At 38.6% G+C, this 13,164-nt stretch overlaps 1 protein-coding gene across 1 annotated transcript; it reads right to left on the bottom strand.

Moving 5' to 3' along the window:
* Positions 1 to 1,182: 1,182 nt before the first annotated feature.
* dram2b (DNA-damage regulated autophagy modulator 2b) lies at positions 1,183 to 10,410 on the bottom strand. Its single transcript, XM_040116380.1, has 8 exons — positions 10,197 to 10,410; positions 7,925 to 8,146; positions 6,441 to 6,508; positions 5,772 to 5,914; positions 5,506 to 5,683; positions 4,806 to 4,888; positions 4,289 to 4,381; positions 1,183 to 3,250 (listed from the first exon to the last, which is right to left on the bottom strand). Exons 2-8 carry the CDS (start codon positions 8,053 to 8,055, stop codon positions 3,116 to 3,118), a joined length of 831 nt encoding a protein of 276 aa, XP_039972314.1. The 5' UTR covers positions 8,056 to 8,146; positions 10,197 to 10,410; the 3' UTR covers positions 1,183 to 3,115.
* Positions 10,411 to 13,164: the final 2,754 nt, after the last annotated feature.

Genomic DNA, 13,164 nt, shown 5'->3' with positions numbered 1-13,164 from the left:
TTAAGAATATATAAGTCTTCATTAATGTCTTTGCGAACAATTATAACTCCTCCTGTGGACAGCCATAAATGGAAACTGCTGTATAAACAGATAATAAATGACAATATAGTAAAACAGCTGTAAAATTAAGTCTTAAAAGTTAAGTCTTTACAGGAGAAGTTATAATTGGTGACAAATACATTAGTGAACACTTAATGTCCTTATAGCTGTTTACATTATGTTTTATAAACCATTTATTGTATGTTTTTATATTATGCTTAATGCTAAATATGGCGACTTAAATTCAAAGTGATGCCAGTTAATAAACTCTTCTCTGCAATTGTTCAATTTGTGCTCTTGAGTTAATAATTTTCGCATAAATAATTGGAAAATAATGTCAAACGATTTCATCAATTTAAATATGTTGATGAAAATGCTTAAAGTAGAATTAACACCTCTCTTTTATTTTGGAGGCTGCAGTTTGTGCTAATTCATCACTAATAACATTTGACCTCGTTATTTCTACAATAATTCTACAGCCCTGGATGAAGGTAAATGAAGAGGGTGGATGCTTTGGTGAGTGGAGATACTCATTATTCTGAATGATTGTTAAATACAGATCGGGAACCTGTGTTTAATGTGAGTAGTTTCCAGGTCGGAATCATCAGCAGCAGAAAAGGGCAAATGAAAACCGGGGGCAGAAGAACCTCAACCTGTAGGAGAAATGTGAGTAAATCTCAACTTTTGCTGAACAGGATCGGGTCAGGCTTCCACTGAATCGCAATATATATATCATAATTTTTTATTTTTTTTTTAAATCAAAGCTGCATTAATTGAGGTTTTGGCAACTTGGAGGCAGTAGAACAAGCTGAAAACAACTTGTTAGCTCTGGTTTGGTGTCTACCAGCTCCTGGCAAAACATCTGTCTCTTCAGCTGTTAAATATTCCACTTTCTCAAGCAGCTATTCTCTCTCTCCAGGTGCTAAAAGAGGCTAAAAAGCTCCGTAGAGCTGCAGCGTTGGAGAGAAGTATCAGAGACTGTTTCATATTAGAGTCAGTCAAAACTGCAATATATCTCATATAATGAAAAAAGAGTTGATCCATTGTTAAATATTGATTAGTACATCTTAAAATAAAAATGTGACATAAATAAAATATATATCTATATATAGATATGTTAACATTTAACTGGGCTGCAGTCTGAAGTAGACAAAGTATGACCAGTAACTGAAAAAATTAAATCTTTATTTCTTGTCTGATGTCTGTTATACATTACTTGTGTATAACAGACATCAGCAAACAGTACAATGTACATGAACAACTCAGGGTTGGAAGATTAAATATCAGTGTTTATTTGTAGATATGTTCTCAGTTAATTGACAGCAGGTCCTGTTCCATCAAAAGACTGAAGACCGTTTAGTAATAACAGATTGGTAAATTTAAAGACGCTTATCGATTTAATTTAAAGACAGTTCTCTATTTTTTGGTGATACACTACTTAAAAATAAAATTATTAAAACGATGCTGCTGCCGTACGTTAACGGGAATCCGTCCAATCAGAGCTCTGTTGCCTCTCTGCGGGTTTACACTTTCCACCTCTAAAAATCAAGAGCTGTCTTTAAACTAAAAGGTACCCTGTGGAGTTTTGACCAGGTGCAGCCGTGTGGAGCTGTGTTTTTTATGAATGGGTCCTTGTATTTTTTTTGCAACGTTAGTTTCAAGCTATTCCACTGAGGCCTGGTGACAGTAATGTGCCAACGAAGGCAATGAAGGAAAAGACCATTAGCAAGTAAACACAGATGTAAAAAATGCAGGATTTATAATATTTAACAAGAACCCCAGCTTTGTAGATGTTTTATGGAAAAAAATATATTTGACATGTTAGACCTCAAAGATTCATCCAGTGAGGTTTGGTAAGAAACACTGAATGTTTGTTTACGAGAAAATGTTACATAAAATGTCAGAGAAACAAACTGAAATTGGCAAATACATTAGTAAACAGAATAATTTAAAAGTTAAATTTTTAAAATTTTAAATGTATTTTTAAATTCCATATTAAAGTTATTTTATTAATTCATTGTAGTATTAGTTCATGAGTATGGAAATGATATATTGGGAAATGTAATTGTGGTTTTTATATATTTTTAATGTTTTAACAAACTGAATCCATTAATAAATGCATTTTTTAAAGTATTAATTATAATTAAAACACTGTCCAAACGTATAATTATTCTAGTGGCAGACAAAACAGATTAGCACAAGCTCACATTTATTTGGCTTCTGATCCTCCAGCAGGGGGAGCTGTTCACTTACTGTCGGTTGTACAGGAGAAAAAAAAAACAATTAAGTTCAGCATACAGGATGCTTTAATTGTTTAACGGACTGGAAACTCAGCGCTCCACTGAGTGTGCTTCCCCTCACAGTTTATGGATCCATTGGCTCACATGTAAAAATATTTTTAAAAATCATTGTTTATTTCTACCAAATGAGGCTCGGTGGGCTTCAGACACGCGATGGAAGAAAACGCAGGTGTAATTTATAACAGGAAGTAAAAACTCTTCAAAATTGAATGATATAAAGTGCAGCTGGTGGACAAAGTCACTGAGAAGGACCGATATAGTTTGAGGGAAAAGTGCAAAAGCATCACATTTGGATTTACAGGGTCAGTTTATCCAAATTACAAAAATAAAATAAAGAATCTCTCTTCCCTCTAGTGTCATAAACAGATAGTTTTGGTTTTACATGTCAAGATTTGGAGATATACATAAATCCCATTCACTTCCAATGTGTTGGAGGTGAAAGGGATTTCACTATGGAAAATTTTCTCCTGTTGAGATTGAATGTTGTTTTTGTTTTTTTAAATGCTGTGGGCACTTCAAACTAAATTTCATTCACCTCCATTGTATTACGGTCGAGGCAGAAAACTCAGACGTATCTCCAAACCTCGACATATAAATTCAAAACTATCTGCCCTGATAAGATACCACTGGAAGAATGACAGAGGATATGTTTGGGTGAACTGACCCTTCAAGAGCCACCACAGCTTTTATAAAACTCTATAAAAAAGCCTTTAAACATGATTAGAAATAGTGAAAACTGGTGTAGAAGCAGTTTTGGCAGGATGCTCTGCTGCTGGTCACGTTCCTCCTGCCAGCAGTGGAGAAGACTCGGAGGCTTCATGTTTGAGATGTTGTGAAACGACGACCCCTGCGTGTGGCCAGTCGTACAGGTGGCTGCTCTGCAAACCTACCTCTGCTCGCAAGTTAATTTTCTTCATGTAACAAAAAAAAAAAAAAATAGTTAGAGAATGTTTCTCAGCACTTTCTCAACCCAGTTCCTCAAAAAGAAAAAGGAAGAGATCGACTTTTTATGGATGACAAGATTGACACCACTCTCACGTCCATATGCTAAGTATGAAGCTGGAGTCAGGACGTGGTTAGCCTAGCTTAGCATAAAGTGTTGAAGCAGCTAGCCTACCAGCATCTCAAAAACAGTTTTAACACGTACTTTGTTTGTTTAATCCGTACAAAAACAGAAATGTAGAACTGAAAACTTGTGGTCTTAGGAGGGGCTGGAACTATTTCTTGGTGAACAGCAGCCCGGTGCAGTGACCTGCCTGCCCGGCAACCTCTTGATGACTATAGAAAGTCACTATTCGCAGCCAAGAAATAGTCCGGTACATTACCCCCATAAAACATTCAACTGACAAGATTGGATTAAACAAACAAGACAAAGTTTTAATTAGTGATCTTTTAAAGGTTCTGGTAGGTGGATTTTTGAACTTTTGGACAGATCTAGGCTAGCTGATTCCCCGTATCCAGTATTTATGCAATGCTAAGCTAACTAGCTGCTAGCTGTAGCTTAATAGTTAGGTCAGATTTATGGTTGATGCAAGGGGTTAACAGGAGTCTGGCTGTAGGTTCCTGACAAGTGTAGGTTTTCATTTCCATCGCTGCTGTAGCCTCAAAGTGTTTTGTTTTTTTTAAGAAGGTGCATTATAAGCTACAGCTTAGAAACTGAAGCTATGCACTATTCTTTTTAAAAGGAATAGTTTTACTTTTTCACTCAATATCTGGACATGTAGTATCTCTATACTGGACAAAAAGAGATAAAATATGAGGTTTTTATTTGCAAATGAGCTTGTCTTTGTAGGAGTGAATTCAGAACGTTTTTCTATGCAGCGTTGATACCCGAGGGCTTTGGTCCAGACTGATTGTCTGTTGATTTACAGTAAATTTGACTTGAAACAAAACGAAACGGACCAGACCTTCAGCTGAAGCTGTGGGGGTGAAAATATGAGACAAAGTACCTGGAAATCCCTGATGTACGTGAGGAAGAAGCTGAGGAAGGAAAAGGCCAGGGACCATTCAGAAATAGTGCTGATGATGTGAGCTGTGTAACCCTGGGGAAAAAAAATAACATAAAATATATAAACCTAAATGTTTCAGTTCCGCTGCAAAGGGCTACGTATCCAACCTCTGTGCTTTTTTGATGCTGAGGATCAAACACTAAACTTCAAAGCCAACATTAAATGTCTGGTCAGATTCTAATCTTTTTGTCTTTCAACAGATATTTTCCTGATTTAAATCATAACTTTCAGTTTTGCACTGTATTTAATTTACATAAAGTTCTTGTAAAGCTGTTTGTGGTTGGAAAGAATTCCTCAGAGTATAATTGTAGTATTGTTACTGAAACCCAGGTATCACATCGGCACTACTATTGAGAAAATGACACCCAGCTCTAATGACACACACAGACACACAGACACACAGACAGACAGACAGACAGACAGACAGACAGACAGACAGACAGACAGGACTACTGACCGTCTCTCCAGGAGTCCAATGCAGTTTGCGTGGTACGTCCACTCCTGGCAGACTGGTGTGCATGATGACTGATGATACGAACACTGACAGGCTGTTGAGGATCAACAGTAATAAAGCAGGACATGTGTCCAGATAATCGCTGCAAAGGAACTGCACGAGATTCTGATTCAGAATATCCGACGTGTTTTTCTTCAACTACATTTCTCAGTTGTGTAGATTTTTGCGATGTGGTGTTTGAGCATGTTGTCCCACTACATAATGGGGGGGGCTTTCTCTTGGAAACTTGCATTTCTTTACTCTCTACACACATAAGTAAAGTAAGTGACAATTCCCGATGAGGATACCTGGAAGATCCCACTTTCAGTCTTCATACACCATCATGACGGGTTTGATGTAAGTGACGTTTCTGTTCAATTAAGTTTACCAGCACTCGGCCTCAAAAAAGGACGCAACATTTCGTTTCTGATCTGAGAAATAAATATTGATCACATCGATCACAGACATAAACAGTTCAAGAGTGACGCTTCAGTTTTTTTGTCTGGTCGTGACCATATCGGCAATGTAATGTGACTGTGCCTTTAAGAGGGGATATAAAACTTTCCTTTCCTCAGTAAATACGATCACTACGAGTCTGCTCTTACTGACTCTCGTGTAAATTAACTCTTGCTTCATGACAGCTGGACTCTGTGTTAAAGGATACTGCAGATGATGCTGCTCAGGGTCCAGACGCCAATGCCGAGGCGGATCAGGTAGGTGGTCTTGCTGTGGATGTGAGGTTGCATGTTGAGCGAGAGCAGCGTCTGAACCAGGATGTAGAGAGCCCCGACCCCGAAGGTCAGCACCGCCCCCACCAGGTGCATGGAGAACAGCGTGGTCTTCTGCTCTGACACACACACACACAAATTCACTGCTGACACGTTCAGACGCAGCACAGGTGTGGACTGATCCAGGACCAGCAGCACTCACCTGGAAGTTGGCGACCACACACATTCCGAAGGAGCTGATCCAGCCGAGCAGGAGCCCAAAGCGGTTCAGTCTGTGGAGTCTGAGTTTGTCGTCACCTGTCAGAGCCTCTACCTGTTTGTAACGCACGTACACCGTCGCTATACCTGCAAACACACACACACACACATATAGTAATCAATCAATTAAGATTGTGGTATGATTAAGAAGAAGTGTGATATCAGTTTAAATTATTTAAAAAAAATGGTTTTAAAAAATTAAAAAATATTGACCAATACTGATAAATAAGGATAAAATACAAACAGTTAATATTACTGTATTTATTTTGAAAATGAATGGAGTAACAAGCTGCTGCTCGTACTTCCTACAATATTTTATATGATATATTTTATTGTTTAAATAATTTTATACTGTAACTACATCCTTATATATTACTTTTTCATTTTCTGCACCGGTGGGAAAGCTTGAAACCTAAGCACATAACTGCCTGCAATGGCTGCCACACCTGTAACTTTTAGTGCATTTGACAAACCAAGAACTCTAACTTTGAGAAGATCACACTGAAGGAACATGCATATTGCACCCATGTCATCCCGTGATCATGGGATCGTATGACAGTAATGAGACCGTTAAAGAGGATGTAGTGTCAAATAGTGTGTGCGCGTGCATTACCTAAAAAGGCTGACACATCCAACATGATGCCGAACACACACCTCTCTGGTGCCATTGTTCCTGTGTCACTGCAACACACAAAAAAGGGGAAAGAGAAGTTTGGCTCATTGAGTTAAAGGGGAAAAAAAAAAAAAAAAAATAGTGTTTATCGTCAGTAATGTAAGATATGGACAGAGGGTCGTCCTGGTGTCGGTACTGAAACTCATCTACCATATTTCGACTTCAGTAACAAAATAAAATCAACTGACACCCAAAAAATGGGAAACTGCTTTTGTCCACTTCTGTCTAAAATCCCGGACATATGCCACAGCTCTCACTGAAAACTGCACGTGTGCTGCTCAAACACTTAGCAGCAAATCTTCTAGTTTGAGAGGCTGGAATCAGAAAATATTTGGCATTTTCACTTTCACTTTCACTATTTTTGCTTCAAAAATTACAGAAGCCATTATTATTATTATTATTATTATTTTTATTATTATCATCATCAAAATGGTTGCAGATAATTTTTCTGTTAATTGACGAATCGATAATTCGACCAGTCATTTCAGCTCTTCGTAGCGTGCAATGTAATATCTGTTTCAAGATCATACCAGTATAAGACTGAAAGTACAAGGGAAAAGCAGTAGGGGCAATATGGCCTAGAATTATTTATTATTATAATATCACATCTTATCAATACTTCCCAGCATGATATTACAATTATTTCTATAGATACAGTTACTTAAACTAAGGCAAACTGGTTTAACCAGTGACAACACTTCACCATCATGAGACTGTGTTTTCTACAGGTCTGATGGTTCTGACTGAAACAGCTGAACAGCTTCCTGCAACAGAAACACTGTCACAACAATCCCACTTTTAGTTAATATGTGGACAACATTTTTGTTGTTTCAGCCCATGGCATAATACCACAATGCTGTAGCTTTTCTGTTAAAACACTTGACACAGAAATAATTGAAGCAATTTGATAAAACAAACTTTACCAAAAAAAAAAAGAAAAAAAAAAAAGAGACCACAATATAAACTAAAACAGTTGAAAGTCTTAAAACTACATTTTGACACAGGTTACAGTACACATTCCTAACAAATCTGTAATTAATCAAATTATGTAGACTCAAATGACATGGAGGAAACCTGGGGTCCGGGGCCCCATTGGGCAGCGGCCCAATTTGCCCGATGGGTTATCCAGACTTGTGTCTGACAGAGCAATGATGGAAACTTTTCCTTTCCGTGTGTGTGTGTTTGCGATTGTGAAAATATTTAGCTTATTATTGAACAATATCTCCCGCCAAGGCAGGCAAGACAAAATATTATATATACTTTTCCTGACTGAATTTAAGACTTTTTACAATGATAAATACGAGGTTTTTTAAGACTTTTCCATACCCTGGAATATAACAGAGGTGATGGATGTTCATACCTCAGAGGAGACGTGTGTGTGTGTGTGTGTGTGTGTGTGTGTGTGTGTGTGTCCAGACTCAGACCTGATGTACGGCACCAGAGGATCCACATGACTCAGCACCACTGCTGTGATATAAGCGAAGATGAAGGACGCCGCCGTCCAGACGACCAGAGTGGCGGGCAGGAAGCACAGACCCTGCTGGAACCACCACATGGCCTCCTCACTGTGTGAGTGTGAGTGTGTGTGTGTGTGTGTGTGTGTGTGTGTGTGTGTGTGTGTGTGCGTGCTGCTGTTTCACTCTGTCCTGTACACAAAAAAAAAGAGTCATATATACACACTGATGTACACTACACAGTGGCATTCAACATCTGTGCTGCAGTTTCATTGCTAACGAAAGAGGAATTGAGCATTCGACACTTGAGACTCAAAATATCACCACTCTAGCGCTTAAACGACTAATCTGCTAGTAAGTCAACAACTATTTTGCTAATAAATTAATCATTGAAGTCGTTTAACAGCCATCAAAATATAGTATGTATTGATAAAAATATCTGTTGAAATTTCTTATCAAATCACAGAATCCTATGGCTCATGTAATTAGAGGCAACACCGGTCCTCAGAAGGACTCACAAATATCTAGCCCCCCTGGGTATTTTATTTTTTTATTTTTATTTTTAATAGGCCTCTGCAGAATTGATCCCAACAGAACATCGAGGCATCTAAAGTTTTCAGGGCCAGAGGCAGCTGCTGCTTTCCACCAACAAGACTTCATTACTCTTATTTCTCACTCTGAAAGTTTATTCTGTTACAAGAATAAACGCTAGCTTTTATGAGCCCGCAGCCTGGAAAAATACACCCAAAATAACAGAACTTTAGTGTATTTAATTATTGTGATAAAGACAGATGTTGAGCACTGACTGTATCATACTGTCTGAGCATGGCTGGTTTGGGGCCCCCGGACCAAAAATTTGTTGTTTAAGCCCCTGGCATAATACTACAATGCTGTAGCTTTTCTGTTAAAACACTTGACACAGAAATGATTGAAGCAATTTGATAAAACAAACTTTACGGGAAAAAAAGAGAGAGACCACAATATAAACTAAAACAGTTGAAAGTCTTAAAACTACATTTTGACACAGGTTACAGTACACATTCCTAACAAATCTGTAATTAATCAAATTATGTAGACTCAAATGACATGGAGTAAACCTGGGGTCCGGGTCTCTCTCTGTGTGAAACAATTTCACAAAGCTGAGCTGATTAGTCAGCGACTACTCCTGGCAGGTTTCCCCTTTTCTTAAATGTCAGTATTTTCTCCTTTGCTCTGTTTTCTATCTTTCTAAACCGAATCTCCTCGGGGTTTTTTTTTTGGTTTTTGGCCCTGTTGGTTGCACAAGACAAAAACTTCACCTTGGACATTCTCCAACATTTTATAGACAAAACGATTAATCGAGAAAATAATCTACAAATAAATTGATAATGAAAGTAACTGTTGGTTACAGTCTGTTATTATGTGCGTATGAGCGTTAATGAATAAACGCTGTCATGATTATCATAAAGCATTTTAATAGCCTGACCTGTCACAGAACATTAGTTTACGCAACCATCTGTTGGAGACTGAGCAAAAACTCGGGCAGGTTAGTTACATAGACTGAACTTTTATTCATTTGGGATCCGATTATGTGACTTCCTGGAGAGGCAGAAATCATCCCACACGACAAGCCCGTCCACCGCTTCGACTGGGAATTAAGTCATTAAAGTGCTAAAGCTCGGCTAAGGAAAGTCCCCGTCACCGAGGAAGTTAAACGGGAGTCGCCGATCAGCAGCTCGAGTCTCACACACACCAAACTCCATCAGAAAAACCCCGAAAAATTTATCGTTTCTTTTTTTTCTTCCAAAAACTACGCTACACATACCGCATAATGCCATGTTTCACTAATTAAGAAAATATTAGACACCAAACGACTCATGTAACGGCCCATACTGTACATACATACATATACACACACACACACACACACACACACACACACACACACACACACACACACACACACACACACACACTCACTCATTCAGCAAATATACAGTAACATTAAGGTAGTGAGTAACGAGCACGGACCAATACGTTTATTTATTTATGTTTAATACCAGCTAACATTTACTAGCTTGATAACGCTAGCTAGCTACGTCCCGATAACCTTCGTCTACCGATATTACCGTTTAAGTTTTGTTTTGTTTTTTTTAAGTTTTATCGGTTGGTCCACACAGTTGCTAGACCGAGGAAATAACGTTCGGTGTAGCCAGTCACACCGACAGAAAGGCGGTATTTAACTCAACATAATGACACTCACGTTATTCGAGTTCTCCGGCGACCATAATCCTCCTGCCGCACCAGAAGTACTCGGACCACTTATTTCAAAACCCGAATCTGGTGTTTAGACGTCCGTTAAAAGTCAATAACCGTCGCTGTACTGCGGGGTTTGTGGGCCAAACTTCCATTTAAAAAACGGCGATAAAGTTCTCACAGCGTCGTTGCTGCTTATTCACGGATGATGTGCGCGCATGCGCGGGTCATTGACAGGACAAAACGCTGGACCCTTTAATTCCCCGATTTTGTGCCTCGCAGGCGAACCTGCAGGAACAGCGCCGCTCTGGGCAATAGGGGCCTCAGCCGGAACTGCAGGTCGGGGGAGGCTCAGCTGTGGGCGTTAGATTCAAACATGAGCATAGCTGCCTCCTACACATCCTGTCACATGACCACCCAGCACAGGCGCTTAAGTTCATGGAATAAAACAGTGCGTTAACGTTTGGAGAAAAAAAAGGATAATTTTTAATGCCTGTTTGCCGCAGGGTTTGCATGTTTACTTCCTTCCACTTCAAAAATCAACAAAATATGTAATTAGCCCATACTTTTGCATTCAACTGTCCCTGTAGCTGACATTAAAAGAGCCGATTTGATGAGCTTTTACAGGGTCTTGTTCTTAGGGCTTTTTGCATACAACTGTAATTACTGGTATTCTCTTCTCGCTTTGTGCTGCAGATTGTCCAAAATTGTTAAAATGCCTCCCGGAAAGATGAGTTAAGTTACTGAGGAGCACGCTGAATATTTTACTCCTCACAAAGCAAATAAACACATTTCCCAAAATGTCGAACTACTCTCTTTAAGTCTCATCTCTTTCACCCGCAGTCAAAACCCATACCGTCCTCTGGCACTCGTAGCAGCTCCGTACTAAATGATGTGTCTCGGCGGCATCATCGGTGGCTTTCCAGAGACGACATTAAGGTGCTGGACGTGGACGTGAATCCATCGGTTCGCCCGTTTCCGGTAGAGCACAAGTAGAGACCTGGCTCCAGGTGGGCGTATGAGATGTATTTGCGCTGGCAGGTGAATGAGAGATTGTCAGGTGATCGAGTCTGCCATAGTCGTGGAATTACACACGGCTCTGCAACACTGGTGATAAGACCTGAGCTTGGCGGTCTGACAAAAGCCTTTGAAATTAGAGACCCGCACAGTGACGTGCCCATCGTGAGAGGCTTCACCTCTGTGCAGAACAACAGAAAACACACTTATTTAGGGCAAACTTTTACTAGTAACAATGAGAAGGTTGACCTGACACCAGTAGCTACTGTATATGCACATGAGCTGCGGCTGCTGATGCTGCATCTCACGGAGTCCTTATGAGAGGTTGTTCAGCTGCGGGTTTCAGGTAGTGGGTTAATACAGAGACTCTCCAGCTATAGTACAAACCATACAGCAGCATAGTACACGTGATTGGGTCATCAGTTCATTTTCCATTTTCTCCTAAAACACCCACTGTGAACAGAAATGAATGTACAGACATCCACTGTAGAAAATAAAGAATAAAAATCCAAATGTGACATTCCCGAAATGAGTGTTTATATCCAACACAGTTATTTAATCTATAATGTGCGTAATCATTTACAACCATGTACTACTTCTAGTTAGTGTATGTCTACATTGAACTGTGTTCCTTAAAGACTACAACCCAAATCAAAAGAATATGTTCCCACTAAACCATAATGAATGCCCGCCCATGTAGATAGCTTTAATTATATATATATAAACAGCAATTGGTTGTAATTTTGTGGCTGATTGGTGTATTATGACTCTTTAAGTGTTGCAGCTTTTGTTTGGTAAAATTACAATTTTTTTTACAAATAGTGACTTTTTTTCCCTCATAGAAACTCTTACTTCATTCCCAATACATCACATTATTGCAAATTTTTGTTAAATTACCACTTTTTTTCTTGTACTTGAAAATTTCCCCCAAAATTACAACTTTACTTTCATAATATTAAGGTTTATTTCTCAAAATTACAACTCTAGACCCTTAATGTCTTTTCTCAAACTGTATTTTTGAAATGCCACAACTTTGTTTTTTTAAAATGATAGCTTTATTTTCATAATTTTTTTTTAAATCCAAATATTGTTGAAACATTACTTATTTTTTACCAGTAGCAGTACACAATTTTCAGAAGCAATCAGGCCTTTCTCTCGTGATTTATGACTTCTTTCCTAATGTTATTTTCAAAATATTGCAGCTTTTTTCCCCCGGTTAAAGTACCACTTTTTTCTCATATTTACTTTCCTTTCATAACATCAACGTTGACTCTCACTATATTCCATTATGATATTACATTATTATCATAAAACACAGCAAATTTTCTCTTGTAAAATTACAACTCCTTGTTACCTTTTTCTGGTAAACTACGACTTTATTTTCGTTATGACTTTTACTCAAAATTAAGACTAAATTCTCATAATACATGACGATTCAGAATCTTTCTAAAAATCTTTTGTATTCTAATAATATTCCATCTTAAGGCAGTAAAGGACAAATGTTTTTGTGATTTGGGTGAAATGACCCTTTAACACTTCTGTGTGGAAGGCTTTGTTCCTATGAACCAATGACCTACAGCCTTTTTTTTTTTTTCTCTCAAGTGCTCAGAAAACTGTAGATTGTGACCAAACCATCCTGAACCCTCAACCCGTCCAGTTAAGACGTTGACTGTTCTGAGGCAATTGTACATCTCTTGAACTTTTTTTAAACAAACCACAGAGGCTTAAAACTGGATCTGCAGATGGAACTGGTCATTGAAATATGAATAAAACCAGCACAATATGTAGAAGCAAGAGACTAATCTCAGCTATTATCCAGAAGCAGCAACAGTAAACACCCACTCAGTGTCAGATGAGGCAGAACGAGCGGCAGCCACACTTCAAATAAACAGGTTTTTATTGACTGTCAGGGACAAAGTTTGATCTGATTCTCGTCAGTCACCACCTTAAAAACTGTG

The sequence above is a fragment of the Xiphias gladius genome, chromosome 21 (assembly GCF_016859285.1).
Source record: "Xiphias gladius isolate SHS-SW01 ecotype Sanya breed wild chromosome 21, ASM1685928v1, whole genome shotgun sequence".
NCBI lineage: Eukaryota > Metazoa > Chordata > Actinopteri > Istiophoriformes > Xiphiidae > Xiphias > Xiphias gladius.
Note: the sequence above shows the minus strand (reverse complement) of the source record. Positions and strands in the feature narration are given on the sequence as shown.

Bases quoted from the DNA above. Each gene is read 5' to 3' on its own strand.
- dram2b (XM_040116380.1), bottom strand. From the start codon at position 8,055: ATGTGGTGGTTCCAGCAGGGTCTGTGCTTCCTGCCCGCCACTCTGGTC. The intron at 6,509-7,924 runs GTCTGAGTCTGG...TGTGTGTTGCAG, and splicing joins CCTCTGGTGCCGTACATCAG to TGACACAGGAACAATGGCAC. The intron at 5,915-6,440 runs GTAATGCACGCG...GTGTGTTTGCAG, and splicing joins GGATGTGTCAGCCTTTTTAG to GTATAGCGACGGTGTACGTG.